Here is a 19688-nt window from a genome sequence, read left to right as displayed (position 1 = left end):
CGTCTGTCTACAGCATCCTGGAAAGAGGAACTGACTAAGACAGGAAGGGCCACATAATTGGCTAATCCGGCCACCGGAGGATCCACCTTAGGGGGAGGAGACACCTCTCCTCGCCGTCAGCAGGGAAGGGAAAGTATATTCATGCGCTGGGTGGTCGAGAACCTTATTAAGACCACCCCAGGCCCTGGACATGACCGCGGAAAAATCCCTCATGGACCGGGAACATGGTAGTCTCCGACTGCCTGGACGGAAAAAGGGGGAACTCCTGACCAGTGGAAGGAGGAGAATCCCCTTGGAGAATAAAGGTGTCTCGGACAGTCACCACTAAGTCAGCCACCCTGGTGGAGAGCTTAGGCGAGGGGTCCCGCTCCATGACCTAATCAGAGCCGGAAATTCTCCTTCAGACTTGCGCTCCCTAAGGGAGGGGAGAGTCGCCCGAACGCGCCTCTAGACGAGGGGGGGGGAGAGCCAGAGCCATCCGAGGAGGGATGCTGCTGCTCACGCTCCCTGTTAGTATTCGGGCGTCTTCTGTGGAAAACCACTTAGAGAGGTGGTTGGCGTCACAGGATTTGAAAATGCCCTATAGTCCAAAAAGGACGTGGCTCGTCCGAGCCGGATAATTCTCCTTCGGAGTACTCTCCCTAGGGAGGGGGAAGAGCAGTCCGCAAGCGCCACCGGCGAGGTGAGGGGGGTGGAGAGACAGAGACATCCGAGGTGGGATGCTGCCGCTCACGCTGCCTCTTCGTAGTCAGTCACCCACTGTGGGGACCACTGAGAGAGATGGAGTCGTTAGCGCCACAGGATTAAAGGACATGGTTGCCTTGGTGACTAAGACCAATTTAGCGGCCGCGCTGGACATGGCAGATGCCCAAGCGGGGACCGCAGGCCCCCAGGGACGTGGAGGAGGGGTGGAGGAGGGGGGTAAGGCAGGGATGCAGGCAATACTTATCTGCTCCTGCAGAACTTCTCCCTCGACTCCAGGACCAGCAGGGATGCACCTCATCAGGCTTCTGACTCCTTGTCCAGGAGTGCAGTGTTCTGGTGGAGGGTGGCAGCAGGAGACCCAGTAGCTGGTGGGATACCAGAGCTGCAGGTCGAGCCCGGATCCACTTGTCTTCTTTGGGGGGCAATGGAGGCAGCCAGGCAGCGTCCAAGGACGGCAGCGGGCATTCCACGGGGGACCAGGAAGGCGCCATGCCGACCTGTGTCCCCATCTAGAATAATATAAACAATTTTTGAAGGCTGAAAGGGGCTTTGAACTCAGAAAGCCTGGACATGGGGCAACAGCAGCAGTACCACTGAGCTACCAGCTTGCCTGGCACAAAACGGAGTAGAGTGATGAGGAGCTGCACGGCCATGAGCAAACAGAGTCTCCAGTGTAAGGAGAGTCAGAGCGGCATGCCGAGGCTCCGCCTCCCCTAACGCGTCATTATGGCGCGAAAAAAGCGCGCGAAAATAAGCGCGCGCACGAAAAATATGCGCGCGCGCGAAAATATGCGCGCGCGCGAAAATATGCGCGAGCGCGAAAATATGCGCGAGCGCGAAAATATGCGCGAAAATAAGCGCACCACGTGGAGGAGCGGCCTGCCGGCAGGCGCTGAGGGAGCGCAGCAGCCAAGGCCCGACGAGAGAAGCGCTGAAGCCCACAGTTTAAGGGGAAGAGATGCCAGTACTCCAGTGCCAAAATGAAGAAAGTGCCCCATCAGGATCCTTCTTCAAGCTCACCCAGGCAGCCACAGACAAATAGACACAGAGGGAGGGGGAGGGATTGTGCAACACTTATCTGCTCAGCATGCTCCCTCGATGTCCAGACCAGCAGGGATGCGCCTCTTCAGACTTCTGACTCCAATCCAGGAGAACAGTGCTCTGGAGGAGGGTAGGCAGCAGGCGTCCCAGCAGCTGGTGGGATGCCGGAGCTAACAGGTCGAGCCCGGATCCACTTATCTTCTTGGGGGGAAATGGAGGCAGCCAGGCAACGTCCCAAAGACGGCGGCGGGCACTCCACGGGGGACCAGGAAGGCGCCATGCCGACCTGTGTCCCCATCTAGAATAAAAATAACAAAAAGGAGTAGAATCAGAGAGTGTCAACCTCCTTCACCAGACACTAAGCAAAGACTGAGTTCCTCCTGGTGGAGTCTGGGGGTATAGCCCGAGGAGGAGGAGCTCTTTCATTTGCATAGTGTCCCTCCTACTAATACCTCTAAGCTATACCCATGGTCTGTGTCCCCCAATGGAAAAAAGCACGAGAAAGAGATTTTACTGGTAAGTTATACAAAAATCTCGTTTTCTCGCCCAGTTTCCTTGGGGGACACAGAAGACCTTGGGACGTTCAAAAGCAGTCCAAAAGGGGGAGGGACCACAGCACCAAGGCGAAGCACCCGAAAGGCATCAATGAACCGCCGCCTGTAAACCCAGGCGGGGTAAGGCAGCATCTGCCAAAGTCAGAGTATGCACCCTGTAGAACTCAGTAAGGCGTGCAAGGCAGACCTGTGGCCACCGTGCCAAAATGCACGGCCGAAGCCCAATGCCTCCGGCCCAGGAGGCACCGACCGCTCTGGTGAAAGGAACGGTGACACCAAAGACAGAATCCTGCCCTAGGTGCGGTAACCTCAGCAATAGCCAATCTGATCAAGCGGAGGAAAACCACCCTGGAGTCTGCCAACCCTATGCACAGACCTCCTGGAAACCCAAGAGGCCGAACGACTGCAAGAGTCGGAGATCTCCAAGTAAAAAACGGCCAGGCCCAAACAACGTCCAAATAGGTGAGGTGTTGAAGCGAAGGCAACACCACCTTCAGAAGGAAGGAAGGAAGAAACGAGATGCAGAACAGCCCTGTCCTGGAAAAGACAGAAAGCTCGTAACAAAAAAAAGGGCCATGCCGGCACCCGTCAGAGACACGACTGATACGGAACACAACCGTACCAAAAAAATTAAAAGTAAAAATCAAAAATTAAAACAAGGAGAAAACAGCCCTGCAGTAGCAGGGAGTGTCTTGCCTCCTTGGACACTAAGCAAAAACTGGCAGTCTCTCTCTCCAGGCTGAGGGTATAGCTGTGGAGGAGGGGCTTAACAGTTTTCACTTAGTGTCACGCCTCCTATGGAGATGAGCTATACCCAAGGTCTTCTGTGTCCCCCAAGGAAACTGGGCGAGAAACTTTGATTACACAGTTGTCATGTATCACTTCAAGAATGGACCAGCATCCTACATGACAGGCGATTAAATACTAATGCTGTGAATAAAACACCAAGCATGTCACTACCTCTCTTTTCTCTCTCTAGGTTTTGTTTCTCCATTCGTATGTCGCTCAGTTCACTTTCAACATTTGACTTCTCATTCTGGATATGACGCAGCTCTGTCCCAATGGAATCTATTTCTGGTTGAAGACTGTCCTGGTTGGCCATCGACTTCAACTCATTTTGCCAGTCCTCAATCATCTTACGTATGTTATAGATCTTCTTTTGTCGGTCTAATTCTTCATCTTTTCTCATTCTTAAGTTCTGTTGAACGTCATCTATCTGTCGTATTTACACAGAGATTGAAAAGGGCTATTCAGTATTTAAAAAGGAAAAGAAACTTGGGAGAAGTAGTTATGCAAATACTAAAATTAATACGAACCTCTTTATCTTTTCTTTCCAAAACCTCCTGCTTCTGTTTGCATTTTTGTGAAGTTTCCCGAATTTCAAGTACCTGGAAGTAGTAAGAAAATGTTTTACACCTTCATGAGTCTCTGCATATCTCTGAACCTAAACCCATTTTTACTACCACTGGACCTGTATAGGACTGCCAGGACATTTCTGAAAGTGCTCGCAGAGTCTGCAGTAGCGGGGAGCTGGTTGTCCGTCACATTGGGGCTCTTAAGTCACAAGGCAGAGAGGTTTATTACACCCCTGCCAATTGCTGTATAAAGAAAACGAAAAAAAAAAAAAAAAAAACACAACTTCTAGCCCCCCCTCCCCAGCCATAAACTATACATCTCCTATTTAAAAATAACTGGAAAGTCAAGAACACATTTTAACCCAATTCCTTCTTTAAAGATGGTGCCTGCTTGCAAGTGCAGCACGTGCCATAGCCACCGGGTGCCTGCTGTTTTAAATGTAAGTGTCTGATCAGCAACATTTAACCCCTCAGATGGCGTGGTCAAATGCATTACATTCTAGGACTGAAGTGATCTGATGATTGCATGTTAGAAAGGTCCCTAGGAGAACTTTTTAAAAGGTTGAAAAAAAAACAACAAAATAAAATAACAAAAAATATGGACAATTTTTTTTTTTTTTGTTGTTGCTTTACCATCCCAAAAATTGTATAAAAATGAATCAAGAAGTCACACACATCAAAATTGTATTAGTAAAATCTACAGACCACACTGGAAAAAATGATGCAAAAACAAGTTTTTTATTGTTTAAGTGTTAAAACACAAGAAAAACTATACTAATGTATTTGTACTGACCTGGAGGATGAAAGGCACAGGTCCCTTTTTTAATGCATAAAAAGACAACCTATAAAACTGTGGCGGAGTTGTGTTTTTTTTTTTTTTTTTTTCAATTTCATCCTATTTTTCCAGCTTCCCACTTCATTGTATGCAACAGTAAATGGTGCCTTTAGAAAGAGCAACTTGTCCTGCAAAAAACAAGTCCTCATGCAGCTATGTGAAAGAAAAAAAAAAGCTATGGTTCTATGAAGGCCACGAGTGAAAAAATTTAAAGTCTCACAGGGTAGAAAGGGTTAAAAAAGTATTTCATTTTAACTTTGGGCCACTAAACAAAAATAATTACATCCTGCCCTAACAGGTTCACTTCACATACTTGGAAGACCTGGAGGTCATTAGTAGGCCACAACCATGCAAAAAGGGCATAAAAAGGAGCCTAGCACTGAAAAAACACTTTGGTCTTGAGGTTGTTATTGACTACAGCAAGCATGCTCAACCTGCGGCCTTCCAGCTGTTGCAAAACTACAACTCCCATCATTCCCTGACAGCCCACAGAAGGGCATCGTGGGAGTTGTAGTTTTACAACAGCTGGAGGGCCGCAGGTTGAGCATCCCTGGAGTCAACATTCAAGCGGTTAAATAAGCAAGCCGAGTTATAGCTGATCCTAGGTCTTGCAGAAGCTGTAACATACAGACACCCATAATCCAATGCTATTATAGTACTGTGTGGTGTATGAAGTACCCACTCCCCACACTATTATGGTGCAATGCAGAAAGGGGCTAATACATCACACCCAAAAGTAATATTTTCTACTCACTTTGAGTGAATCCCCTTATTTCTAGGCCTCCATTGCTTCTGGATACCAGTAGATGCATTTTGTATTATGTAAAGCACCAATTTTACATTGGTCTCTGATGAAATCAATTTCCCAGATTTCATATACAGTAATTCTCAGAAAGGTATTACCGTATATACTCGAGTATAAGACGAGTTTTTTGGCACATATTTTTGTGCTCAAAAAGCCCCCTCGTCTTATACTCGAGTCTAGGTCTTGATTGCGAAAATTCACAAAAAAAAATAAAATTATATATATATATATATATATATATATATATATATATATATATATATATATATATATATATATATATATAAAAACGCATTCAAAATATAAAAATTTGCATGAACGGGTATTCAAAAATCGAATATTCGCTTTAGTTGGTTTTTGTACTGTTAAAGTTATTGTTGATACCATATTGTTTTTCTTTGAAATAAATATTCAAAAACCTTTAACCTACTGATGCCTCAATGAATATAATTTATGAATATAATTTTATTGGTACGGTATCTATTTTTTTTTTTTTTAATTTACCAGTAGCTGCTGCATTTCCCACCCTAGTCTTATACTCGAGTCAATAATTTTTCCCATTTTTGGGGGGTAAAATTAGGGGCCTCGGCTTATATTCGGGTCGTCTTATACTCAAGTATATACGGTAAATCAAATCCTGATCTAAGATTAACATCCTCCATAATTCGTAGCTCTCTCCCGTCTTCAAGACTTTTCTCGAGCTGCATCTACTCTCTGGAAGACTCTGTCCCAGAATATCAGGTCAATTCTCAACTTCCCTACCTTCAAACACATCTTTTCAGGCAGGCTTATAAAGCTTCCTAAACTGACTCACCCTCCTTAACCCCTCGAACTCTTCAGATCTTCTGACAGTCCTACACCCAAAGCACTAGCACACGCAGATAGACCACTCCTTTCAGTACAGATATGGCTGGACTACTTAATATAACAATCAACTAGCTTTGGGTCACCTCCACTTCCTCATAGATTGTAAGCTCTTGCGAGCAGGGTCCTCACTCCTAATGCTTCAGTTGTATATTAGCCAGTTATGTTGTGATGTCTTTTGTTTTTGTACATGAACTCTCTGAATTGTAAATGGTCAAAGATTAATAAACTTTTTTAGGAATTCTTACTTTCTCTTTAATTCTGCCATCAATTTGCTTATGTTGTTTGTCATATTGTTGTTGTTTTTGAGTAAGTGGAGCTTGGGATTCTTGTTTCTGCTTTAATTCTTCTTTTATCTGATCACGTACTTTCCTTATTTCTTCATATTGCTGACGTACATTTTCATATTCCTGGCAAAGAAGAAAGGAATTTTCTTTTTTTTTAAACAGACATGTTTTGCATAGTAATATCAATACCAAAATGGGAGATTTAATACTGTACTAAATGGTTTGAAATTCCAGATATTGGCAAATTGTACATTTGCACAACTTACAGCTTATAAAGATATCTATTAAATGTATAATTACCACCCAAGGGCGTTTCCTTTCCAGCATCTCTATTTTATCAAGGTGGCGCTTTCTCTCATAATATCTTTCAACATCTTGCTTGTATCTTTCATTTCTTTGCTTTAATTTTTCCAAAAACTCTTCTTTGCTTTTACAAGCATCCTAAAAGATCAAAACAAACATATGAACATGTATCATCTATATTGTTTGTTACTAATCTGGATAGTGAACATATGCCCTTTCTTCTGATCTGTCCTTGTCTGGGCTGTATTGCCCGAGATGCTGTTAAGGGCATTTAGACATGGGCTTTACAGAAGCTACATGGAACCTAGGCACAATGAGATGTTTACGGACATCTGCGGTAGAGTTTTCTATACTTTATGACCTATGCATAAGTTATTGTGCAGGGAGGGGGAGTAGATAAATTGCGATCTATTACGAATGGTGTAATCCTGTGTTAACTAGACCAGCAGAAAGTGAAAAAACAAACACATGGAACACAAACGCATATGGCTAGTGGCGTTTGGTCAATGATCACACAACCAAAGTTGGTGGGTCTTTTATTTTGGTCACATTTATACTAGGTAGCATCTCCCCTTGCTACAACAGAGGCTGGCAACTGGGATCTATAATTCAGCCAAGGTGGTTGTTAGCTGCTGTCCAGCATGGGAATTGCTGGATACCCTAAAGATCAGATTGTGTAAGGCAGGCCGTGTGTGGGAGGGCATTAACTTGATGAAACAGCATATCTCCTAATTGACCTTACGACTAAATCACACAATGTCCTGGACAATTCCCTTCAGGAATACCAGACTGAAACGGCCATGGAAGGCAATTGTGCTCCTCACCATGACACCTGGTGTTGTTTCTGTGCGTCTCTGCACGGTGCATTATTGCAGTACGCGTACTACAGCAATCCTACAAAACTCTGATGCGGCCATCATTAGTACCAAGGCATAAACTGCTGTCATCACTGAACGCTACTCTTTGCCATTCATGCCTCCAATGGTGTTTTCTCTGCACCAGTGTAGGTGCTCTTGGCGATGATGAGGGGGTCAGTGGAAAACATGCTAGTGGACTGTGTGTGCATGCAGTCCTGTTTCTTATGGTCCTGAGCAGTCACTGCAGGAGCTACTGCAGAACCAATCTGTGATGCCATGTCTGCTCTTCGATATGTAACAGCTCTTCTTATGCAGGTATCCTGGTGTGCATCTGTCTGGCTTGACTGTCTAGAACTCTTTATATGCGTGTGAGTGCCGTCCTCTGATCACTGTCAACCCCATTAATGCACAACAGAAACTTCTTGACCAGCTCTTTCCAATATTTGATAAATGGACCGTTCAGCTTCTCGAAGTTCACTATTCAACCGTTTTTAAAGTCCTTTAATTGCACAAATGGTGACATAGTGAACACTTCAAAAACAACCAATCAGTCACGTATGTGAGCGATGCCAGACAAAAATAAGTCTGCGGAACATCTGTATGTAGAGTAGGGATCTTGGAACTTTGATCACTACATGTAACACCCTGCAGCATTGCCATATTGCAGGCTTTTTATCTCAAAAACCTTCACTTGACCCATCTTCCTTGTCCAGTTATCGCCCCATATCACTTCTTCCGTATGCCTCAAAGCTACTTGAACAACATGTCCATTCAGAACTGTCCTCCCACCTCTCCTCCTGCTCCCTCTTTGACCGCCTACAATCTGGCTTCCGACTCCACCACTCGACCGAGACTGCCCTTACCAAAGTCACCAATGACCTACTCACAGCCAAAACCAAGAAACAATACTCTGTCCTCCTTCTCCTTGACCTGTCCTCTGCCTTCGACACTGTTGACCACTCCCTTCTGTTGCAAACGCTCTCATCTCTTGGCATCACTGACCTGGCCCTCTCCTGGATCACATCATACCTCACAGACCGGACATTCAGCGTCTCCCACTCCCGCACCACCTCCTCGTCTCATTCCCTCTCTGTTGGTGTCCCGCAAGGCTCTGTCCTAGGACCCCTGCTCTTCTCTATCTACACTTTTGGCCTGGGACAGCTCATAGCGTCCTATGGCTTTCAGTATCACTCCTACGCTGATGACACACAAATCTACCTCTCTGGTCCAGACATCACCACCTTACTATCTAGAATCCCACAATGTCTATCTTCTATATCATCCTTCTTTGCCTCTCGCTTTCTTAAACTTAACATGGATAAGACAGAATTCATAATCTTTCCCCCATCTTGTTCAAACCCCCCCTACAGACCTATCTATCACGATCAAAGGCTGCACACTATCCCCAGTCAACAAAGCCCGCTGCCTTGGAGTGATCTTGGATTCTGCCCTTTCCTTCCGACCGCACATCCAAGCCCTTTCCACCACCTGCCGTCTCCAACTCAAAAACATCTCCCGCATCCGCGCTTTCCTTAACTTTGAATCTGCGAAAATACTTGTACATGCCCTTATTATCTCCCGCCTAGACTACTGCAACATTCTCCTCTGTGGCCTTCCATCTAGCACTCTCGCACCCCTCTAATCTATCCTCAACTCTGCTGCCCGACTAATCCACCTCTCACCCTATTATTCCTCTGCCTCTCCCCTTTGCCAATCCCTTCACTGGCTCCCAATTGCCCAACGAATTCACTTCAAAGTACTTACAAATACATACAAGGCCGTCCATAACCTGTCCCCTCCCTACATCTCTGAGCTAATTTCCCGATACACCCCCACACGCACTCTCCGATCCTCACAAGACCTCCTTCTCTCCTCTCCTCTTATTGCCTCTTCCCACAATCGACTCCAGGATTTCTCCCGTGCATCCCCCATACTCTGGAACTCGCTACCCCAACATATCAGACTCTCACCTACAGTGGAATCCTTCAAAAGAAACCTGAAAACCCACCTCTTCAGACAAGCCTACAACCAGTGACCCTGCTGCCTCTATACCGCCACGACCTGCTTCACCCGCACCTACTGTGTCCTTCTCCCATACCATGTAGATTGTAAGCCCTCACGGGCAGGGCCCTCTCTCCTTCTGTACCAGTTTGTAACTCATTTTGTTTATGATTAGTGCAATTGTCTGTATTATGTATGTGCACCCCTTATCATATGTACAGCGCTATGGAATGAATGGCGCTTAAATAATAAATAATAATAATAATAATAATAATAACTCCTTCTAGGTGTTCTTTTTCCCCCCCATTTCCGGTACTGTATTTACAGAGGTGTTATCTTTCATTGTAATCCTGCCTGTGATGATAGGGAGATGGCTGCTAAAAAGATCTCTACAGAAAAGGAAGCGGCAGTCTATCATTAAAAATTCTTTCGAAAAAGGAGATTTTTGTATAACTTACCAGTTAAATCTCTTTCTCGCTCTTCCTTGGGGGACACAGACCTTGGGTATAGCTCAGCTCCCTAGGAGGCGTGACACTAAGTAAAACTGTTAAGCCCCTCCTCCATCAGCTATACCCTCAGCCTGGAGATAGAGGCTACCAGTTGCGTGTCCAAGTAGTGAAAGGATAACAACCAATAACGGAAACAACCAGCCAGCAACCCAACGGGGCGCCAGACCATAACCCTGTAACCAAACACAGAAGGGTGGGTGCTGTGTCCCCCAAGGAAGAGCGAGAAAGAGATTTAACTGGTAAGTTATACAAAAATCTCCTTTTCTCGCCCATTTTCCTTGGGGGACACAGACCTTGGGACGTTCAAGAGCAGTCCAAGAAGGGAGGGACCACAACCCCAAGGCGGAACACCACCAGAGCATCAGGAAACCGCTGCCTGCAAAACCAGGCGGCCCAACGCAGCATCCGCTGATGCATGCGTATGCACCCTATAGAACTTTGTGAAAGTGTGCAGAGAGGACCAAGTGGCTGCTTTGCACAACTGTTCAGCCGAGGCCCGATGCCTCTGCGCCCAGGAAGCTCCGACTGCTCTGGTGGAATGAGCAGTGACGCCAAAAGGCGGAGGTCTGCCCTTGGCTCGATAAGCCTCAGACACCGCCAGTTTAATGAAACTGGCAATAGCCACCTTGGAGACCGCCAACCCTTTGCGCGAACCCTCCGGAACCACAAACAGGGAGTCCGTGCGCCGAAAGGACCCGGTGACCTCCAAGTAAATCCTCAACGCCCTGACCACATCCAGACGGTGCAGTTCCCGTTCTCTGGGGTGGGAAGGAGAGGGACAGAGCGACGGAAGGACGATGTCCTCATTGATGTGAAAGGCGGAGACCACCTTTGGCAGGAAAGTCGGGACAGGCCGAAGCACAACCTTATCCTGGTGGAAGATCAGGAAAGGTTCGGAGCAAGAAAGAGCCGCTAACTCCGACACCCGTCGGAGAGACGTGACGGCCACAAGAAAGATGACCTTGCAGGACAGAAGGCGAAGGGAGACCTCCCGTAAAGGCTCGAAGGGGGCTGATTGGAGCGCCGAGAGCACCACATTCAGGTCCCAGGAAGGAACTGGAGGGCGGTACGGCGGAACAGAGTGAGCCACCCCTTGTAAAAAGGTCTTAATTGGCCCTAGAGGGGCCAGGGGACGCTGGAGAAGAATAGACAGCGCCGAAATCTGACCCTTCAGAGAACTGAGGCACAGCCCCAGGTCCAGACCCGACTGGAGGAAGGACAGGATTGTGGGAAGAGAAAACCGGAGAGGTGGGATGCTCCGGGACTCACAGAACCCCAGATAGGACCTCCAAACCCGATAGTAGATCCTAGAGGATACGGGCTTACGAGCCCGGATCATGGTGCGGACTACGTCCGCGGAGAAACCCCGTCGCGTTAAGACGGCGGTCTCAATAGCCACGCCGTCAAACGTAGCGAGCCTAAATGCTCGTGGAAGATCGGTCCCTGAGAGAGAAGGTCTTCCCTGGAGGGCAGTGGCCACGGTGCGTCTGCCAACAGCAACATTAGGTCGGCGTACCAAGACCGGCGGGGCCAATCCGGGGCGATTAGAATCGCGGGGACGCCCTCTGCCGCGATCCTCCGAAGAACCCGTGGCAGGAGGGGAAAAGGAGGAAAGACGTACAGAAGGGAGAATTCGCGCCACGGAAGGACGAGCGCGTCAGCGCCGTATGCCTTCGGGTCCCGTGCCCTGGCCAGGTATAGGGGGACCTTGTGGTTGAATTTGGAGGCCATGAGGTCCACGTCGGGGCGACCCCAGCGAAGACAAAGGGCTTCGAACACCTCTGGGTGCAGGGACCATTCTCCCGGGTCGATGGTGGACCGGCTGAGGAAATCCGCCGCCCAGTTGTCCACCCCCGGGATGTAAATCGCAGATAAGGCCGGCACGTGCGTCTCCGCCCAGAGGAGAATGAGGGTCACCTCTTGCATCGCTGCAGCGCTGCGAGTGCCTCCCTGATGGTTTATGTATGCCACAGCCGTGGCATTGTCCGACTGGATCCGAACAGGGTGGCCCTCAGCAGATTGGTCCAGTGTCTGAGGGACAGAAGAATCGCCCTCAGTTCCAGAATATTGATTGGAAGTCTGGACTCCGATAGAGACCAAACGCCCTGGACGGACCGGGGAGGGAAAACCCCCCCCCACCCCCGTAAGCTGGCATCTGTGGTAATCACCAGCCAGTTCAGTGGAAGGAAGGACTTCCCCCTTAGAGGGATATGCAACCACCAGCCGAGGGAAGCTCGAGCCAGGGGAGGCAGAAGAAAGGTCCTGTCCAGACTCCTCAGTGATTTGTCCCAGGCCGACAGAATTGCCCTCTGAAAGGTGCGGGATCGGAATTGTGCGAACGGCACCGCTTCGAAACAGGCAACCATCTTTCCCAACAACCGCATGCTGGATCTGAGGGAAGGGCGGTGATGACGGAGGAGACTGCGAACCGACCCGCGAAGGGCCAGACGCTTGTCCGACGGAAGGCGGACCTCCGCCAACTCTGTCCAGGAGCATCCCCAGGAAGATCAGCCGTCTGGAGGGGGTAAGGGAAGATTTGGGGTGGTTGATAATCCAACCGAACCGCGTCAGGGTCTCCAGAGTGAGTTCCACACTGCGGGATGTCTGAGAGAAGGAGGGTGCCTTGACCAGGATGTCGTCCAAGTATGGGAGAAGAAAAACACTTCTTGAACGTAGAAGGGCCAAGACAGGGGCCAGGACCTTGGTGAACACTCGAGGAGCAGTCGCCAGACCAAAGGGAAGGGCGACGAATTGGAAGTGATCGTCCCCCACCGCAAAGCGCAGGAAGCGGTGATGACATGGAGCAACCGGAACGTGGAGGTATGCATCCTGAATGTCGATTGAGGCCATGAAATCCCCTCTTTCCAGGGAGGCCACTGCGGACCTGAGAGACTCCATCCGGAATCTCTGCAGTCGGAGAAAACGGTTCAGGCGTTTTAGGTCCAAGATCGGACGCACTGAGCCTTCCTTCTTGGGAACCACAAAGAGGTTCGAGTAGAACCCCCTGAACCTTTCCGTCGGAGGCACGGGGGCGACGACACCCTTGTCCATTAGAGAGTGAATGGCCGCGAAGAAGGCGGCCACTCGTACGGGATCTCGCGGAGGACGGGATCGGAAGAAACGGTCTGGCGGAATGGACGCAAATTCGATTTTGTATCCGCAAGATACAATCTCGAGCGCCCATGCGTCTGAGATGTGGGCCCGCCATACGTTCCTGAATAGGAGAAGGCGGCCCCCCACCCGGGTGGGTGGGGGCGCACCTTCAGGCAGAGGGCTGCTGGCCTGTGGGAGCCCGTGCAGGCTGGGACTTGCGCCAGGTAGGTTGCGTCCGAAAAAACGGCTTCTTGCGTCTATCCTGGGCTGGGCCAGAGGAAGAAGAACTGGCCGCGGGTCTAGACCCGGTGGGCTTGCGAAAGGACCGAAAACGGGACGAACCAGCGCGACCACGGGGGGCGCCCATTGGCCTGGACTGGGGGAGGTGAGTACTCTTCCCACCCGTGGCCTCTGATATAAGTTCGTCCAGACGGGTTCCGAACAGGCGGGAACCTGTGAATGGTAGGCCGGCCAAAGAGCGTTTGGAAGCGGCGTCCGCCGCCCAAACCTTCAGCCAGAGTTCCCTCCTGACAGAAACTGCCAGGGCAGAGGAACGGGCAATGAGGGCACCCGCATCAAGGGAGGCCTCACAGACGAATTTTCCGGCCTGAACAATTAGTTGGGCTAAGGAACGGAGGTCCTGAACAGGGACGTCCGACCCTAACTCCCGTTCCAGTTGCAAACCCCATTCAGAGACCGCTTTGCCAACCCAGGCGGAGGCAAAGACCGGTCTAAGGGCCGAACCAGAGGCAGTAAATATGGCCTTGGAGAGGGATTCCGTACGACGGTCCTCAACAGACTGGAGGGAAGATCCGTCCTGTACAGGAATAGTAGTGCTTTTGGACAGGCGAGCCATGGGAGGATCAACCTTAGGCGGGGATGTCCACGTGGTCACAGAATCCGCTGGAAAGGGATAACAAATGTCCAGCTTTTTGGGTGTAATAAAGCGGACGTTAGGCCGAGTCCAAGCCTTGGATACCACAGAAGAAAAATCAGCGTGTATGGAAAAAAACCTTGGAGGCCTGTTTGGGGCGGAGAAAGGACACGCCGGCCTGTTCAGAGCTGGGGGGGTCATCATGTAGCTGAAAGGTATCACGGATGCTAGTGACAAGATGCCCCACCGCGGACGCCAATTTGGACGGAAGCTCTGAGTCCATGTCCACGTCCGAATCCGCCAGTTCTCCCTCAGAAAGCGTATCCCTTTGAGAGGATAGACTTGACTGAGCTCGCACGCATGGCGGAGAGAGCAAAGCATCTGGAGAAGATGTGCGCTCAACCCTTGAACGTTTCTGAGTATGCCGGGCCCTGGAAGATTCGCTGGGAGGCAGGGAACCAGTGGGGGCGGCAGAAACGGTAGTCCCAGCGGGTGCGACAGGGATTGTGGCAGCCTGCGGGAGAGGCGGTCTATCCACGAGACGGCCCACTACGTGTGTAAGGCTTTCCACCGCCTGAGACAGAGACCTAGCCCAGTCAGTGGGTTCAGAGGCACCGGGGGGCGCAGCGGGAAGCGGGCCCTGCACCGGGGCCTGACATGCAAGGCAATGCGGCTCAGATTGCCCACGCGGAAAAAGTTCCTTACAGGCGGTACAGGCATGGTACCAGGGTTTGGGGGCACCTGTGGGATCTGACATGCTGAAGTGTGGTTGTACTCTAATATAGAGACCACAAAGGGTTATAGCAGCTATGACCAGGAGGGTTAGGAGAGGGTTAACTGTCCTACCAGTGCCTCAGAAGAACGTCAGGAGATGGCCCAGATCAGCAGCAGCAGAGAAGCAGTGAGCAGCAGAGAGCAGCAGAGAGCGCCCACAGAAGCCGAGCGATGTACACAGGAGGTTAGAGTCCCCCACCGTGTCCCAGCTTCCTGTCAGGAGTGAGGAAGCGCGGGAAACCTCAGCAGAAAGCGCGGGGAACAAGCTCCGCCCCCTCCAGCGCTTGAAATGTCTCCTGTGAAGGAGAACGTAGCTCCGCCCCCAAAATGACGCGCGGAAGCCCCGCCCCCTGCCGGGACCGCTAAGCCCCGCCCCCCGTTCTCGGCGGGAAGGGGGAGAGAGAGAAGAGAAAAATGGAGTCAGCCCCGATGAGGGGGAGGGGGGGGGGGAGAAAGATAGCAGCGTGGGGGGGAAAAGCGTGGGGGTGCTGAGGATGCTGCTGTGCTGCATTGTCCTGCAGATGAGCGCTCAGAATGAGCGACCACGGGTGCCCCCCTTACCCAGAGGGGTAGATGCTGCAGATAGGGACGGGGTATGGGCTGGAATAGCCATCTCACCGTGCGACGTCTTCACCCTCAGTCCTTTCCAGCAGGGTCGCCCCTTCAACCACTGGCACCGCAGTGGCAGGAAGCTGGAAGAGGGGCTTGGCGTGCGGGCGACCCCCTAGCTGGCGGGATGTAGGGGAGCCATTGCTGCCCAGATCCTCCTATTGCTTCTGTGGGGGAGGCAGCAGTGCAGATAAATTGGCACTGGCGCAGCTCAACCCCGGGAGAGCAGAGAGGTCAAATGCGTCTCTGGTATCCCTAGGAAAAAATAAAATAACAAAATTAGAAGAAAAAGTAAAAATAACAAGGAGAAAACAGCCCTGCAGTAGCAGGGAGTGTCTTGCCTCCTTGGACACTAAGCTAAAACTGGTAGCCTCTATCTCCAGGGTGAGGGTATAGCTGATGGAGGAGGGGCTTAACAGTTTTACTTAGTGTCACGCCTCCTAGGGAGCTGAGCTATACCCAAGGTCTGTGTCCCCCAAGGAAAATGGGCGAGAAATATGTTTAACAAAAACAGAATTTGATTTAAACAATAGGTCATTGTCTTATGACGGCTTTCCTTTAAAGGGGTTATCCGATTTCACAAAACAGCCCGCCCCCCCATGTGCAGGGCCCCTCAGAGGGAATATACTTACCTCGCTCCCCGCACCACCGCTGCTTCTCCCTGTACACGGTTGAAAACATCCGACGTCGGGAGGGAGCAGCCAATGGCAGGCGGGGACAGGGACGAGCCTCCCTAGCATCGCGGGTAACGCTAGGGAGGCTCGTCCCCGTCCCGGCCTGCCATTGCCTGCCCCCACTCCCCCCCACAGTGCGGGGACCAGTAGCAGCGCAGGGAGCGAGGCAAGTATATTCCCTCTGAGGGGCCCGGCGCATGGGAAGGGCAGTTTATGAAATTGGATAACCCCTTTAAAGGAATTTAAAAAAAACTTTTGACATCATAATATTATGTCAGAAGTTTTGGGCAACAGGGGTTGTTACAGGGCTAAAATTCACATTTTGTTATTTAAATTAGACACGATTAGGAGTAACTGGACTGTGCCAGGTGGTTTCATTGTCATAACTCTTCCCCCTGCTTGTGCTTACGTCACCTAACCAAATATCTGGAACACTTGGTAACTATGCTTGCATCTCATTGTAACTTAGGGTACTTTCACACTAGTGAAGAATCCGTCTGACAAATCCATTGAAATACCGTATCCGTCTCTATGGTGTCATCTGGAAAAATGGATCAGATATTTTTAATTTTTGCATGCGCAGACCGGAAAACGGGATCCGTCAATGCGGCAATTTCCTGAACACTTGGTACCGGATCCGGCATTAATACATTTCAATGGAAATGAATGCGTTTGGGAATTTTGGCCGGAGAAAATACAGCAGCATGCTGTGGTATTTTCTACAGCCAAATACCGTAAAAGGGATGGAACGGAAGACATCCTGATGCATACTGAACGGATTGCTTTCGATTCAGAATGCATTAGGACAAAACTGAAGCGTTTTTTTCCGGTATTGAGCCCCTATGACGGAATTCAATACCAGAAAACTTTAAAGCTTGTGTGAAAGTAGCCTTAGGCTTTTATTACACCAACAGATTATCTGACCAATCTCTGTCTAATCAGACCAATAGTTGGTGTGTGTATAACAAAAGATTTGTGTGTGTAATAGGCCAGCTAACCAAACTCTGTTAGATAACCTGTTGGTGTAATACAGGCCTAAGTAATGGTTTAAGTAAAGTGCAATATCTTATTGTCCCACAAGCTATGAGGTTAAAGGGTTTCTGTCACCTGAAAAATGGGTATTAAGCTGGCTGACATTAGCGATGTGCTAATGTCAGCTGAACATAACTATATATATTAGTGCCATCTCACTGCCTGAAGCCTTGAGAAAAACAAACTTTTATAATATGCTAGTTAGCCTCTAGGAGCGGGGGGCGTTGCCCCCTGCTCCTAGAGGCTCCGTTCTCCCACCTCTGGCCACGCCCTGCTACACTAGATTGACAGGGCCAGGCAGAGCTGGTCTCCTACCTCCGGCCCTGTCTGCAGTGTAAATCTTGCGCCTGCACCGTCCCATTCAGTATACGGCGCAGTGAGTGAGGGGCGCTCGCCGGCTGCCAGCTTCCTGCCCGTGCCGAATACTGAATGGCGCAAGATCTCCCCCAGCGCACAGGGCGGCAGAAGGAGGTGAACGCTGCCTGGCCCTGTCAATCTAGTGTAGCAGGGCGTGGCCAGAGGTGGGAGAACGGAGCCTATAGGAGCCGGGGCAACAGACTCACGGCATTAGAATTATTTTTTAATGTAGTGTGTTCCTGCCTGAACTCCCCTATACTGACGGCATTACGTTAGTACAATTCAGTACAGCAGAGGTCTTGGGCAGGAACACAAAGCATTATAATGCAATGAGTCCATGTCACAGGAACAGGGTCCAGAATGGGAAATACAGTTGATACATGAGCATATTTAGCGTAGGAAATATGCTCCAAGTAAAATTGACCTAAGATTTCAAGGTAGTACCTCAAGTTCTTTTTCATTTTTCCGGAAGTTTTTCAATTCACTGTGATAGTTGTACATCTCTGGAGGTCCAATAGACTTCTCTGTTGCTTCCAGTAGCTCAATTTTAGATAATTTGGCAAACTCACCAACTTTATCCTGCAAAATGATAACAAGGAAAAAAATTAAGCCATACAGGATTCCTCCAACTCCGTTAAACTGTCGGCCATAAATGATGAGACTATTGTCTTGGACCTTATGCATACGACCGTGTCCACATTGTGGCCCACAATCCACGGTGCTGCAAAATACGGATAACTTCCGTGTGCACTCTGCATTTTTCTCATCACTAGAAATGATTATTCTTGTCTGCGATACAAACAAGCGAAGGACATGCTCTATGATTTACGGAACAGACATACAGATGCAGACAGCACATGAATGAAATCCGTGTGCTGCTTTTTTTTTTTTTTTTTTTTTCCTTTCTGCAGTCCCAAAGGAATGAACGAGTCTGAGCTTTCTGCAAAAAAAATGTAGGTCGGATTCAGATGCCAAATACGGTCATATGCATGATTCTTTATCTATATTATTACAACTGCAGCACCAGAGGATTCTACAGTGGGGCCAGGCTCTGATGTAATAGTGGGCTCCAAAGATCCAGGAAAACATTTTTTGGGCTGCCTTCGGAGCTAATCACTTGCCAATAGGGTCCATTTCTTTGTTTCCAAACCTATTAGACATTAATGACGATATAGGGGTTGGGCCTCAAGTGTAATTACTAGAGATGAGCGAATTTTTTAAAAATTCGATTTGGCCGGTTCACCAAATAAAAAATAAACAAAAAGTTTGGTTCAATCTGACATTATTCACGGCGAATCGCATTAAAAAAAACTGCTATTTCCTGGCTGCAGAGAGCCTTTATAGTGGTGTAGAACATTGTGCCTTGCAGTAACACGCATAGGGAGTCTGCTGTGGTAGTACAATGATAGTCTGAGTCAGTATGACCTGTAGAGGACAGGCGTCGCTTTTAAAATCACTGCACACTTCACTTATTTGGGCAGTCACGGGGCCAAAACTGACCAAATAACTCAAGTGTGAACTCAGCCTTACAGGTCAATGTTAGCATCAAGAAGCGCACTCCTTTTACATCGTCGGCATCTGATCCCACATAGATGTCTACAGAACCTGATCTATTAAACGCTTCTACAAGTAGAGCTCCCCTGACAGAGTGGAGAGGGTGTCAGGAGCAAGTGTGTGGACGTCACTGATTATTTTGCCCTTCCTCTGATCGGTCAAAACAATAACCCCCAAAAAACGGATCCTGTCTGTGGAGCATCTGCCTTCACTGTCAGCATTTGGTCAGTAATCCATAAGTATTGCTAATGCCCCAAAAGAAAAAAAAAAAAAAAAAAAAAGAAGTGGATCCAAAACAGAGGTGACACGTTAATAGAATATTTGCATGTCTTCTGTGTTTTGTACCCACTCATGCTTTTAGCTACCAAATGACAAGCCAATTCTGATAGGACCATACAGCTGCTACACGGACAGGATCTGCTGTGCGTCTCATTTTTCCTTCCGACAGATCAGAAGAAGTGTCAAATAAATGATGAGGTCAGCCAGGCCGAAAGGCAAAATAGTGGCCCAGTCATGAGGTGGGGAGGGTGGGAACAACATGAGAAATCCAGAGAGTGGCCCTCTAACAGAGTCTGGAGGTGGCGGCAGCAGCATCAGGAGGCCAC

General features: G+C 49.1%; 1 protein-coding gene across 2 annotated transcripts in view; it reads right to left on the bottom strand.

The window, feature by feature from the left end:
• The window catches only part of SMC5 (structural maintenance of chromosomes 5), a 152843-nt gene that overhangs the window by 117183 nt on the left and 15972 nt on the right, over window positions 1–19688 (bottom strand). For both annotated transcript variants that reach the window (XM_044272871.1, XM_044272877.1), the window contains exons 5-9: window positions 17974–18108; window positions 6747–6887; window positions 6408–6569; window positions 3617–3688; window positions 3261–3516 (exon numbers count right to left, since the gene is read on the bottom strand). In XM_044272871.1, the coding sequence (XP_044128806.1) occupies window positions 3261–3516; window positions 3617–3688; window positions 6408–6569; window positions 6747–6887; window positions 17974–18108 (766 nt within the window). The remainder of the gene's footprint in view (window positions 1–3260; window positions 3517–3616; window positions 3689–6407; window positions 6570–6746; window positions 6888–17973; window positions 18109–19688) is intronic.

Source organism: Bufo gargarizans, chromosome 1 (assembly GCF_014858855.1).
Source record: "Bufo gargarizans isolate SCDJY-AF-19 chromosome 1, ASM1485885v1, whole genome shotgun sequence".
In the NCBI taxonomy this organism is placed as follows: domain Eukaryota; kingdom Metazoa; phylum Chordata; class Amphibia; order Anura; family Bufonidae; genus Bufo; species Bufo gargarizans.
The sequence above is the reverse complement of the archived record's forward strand: the minus strand, read 5'-3'. Positions and strand labels throughout refer to the sequence as shown.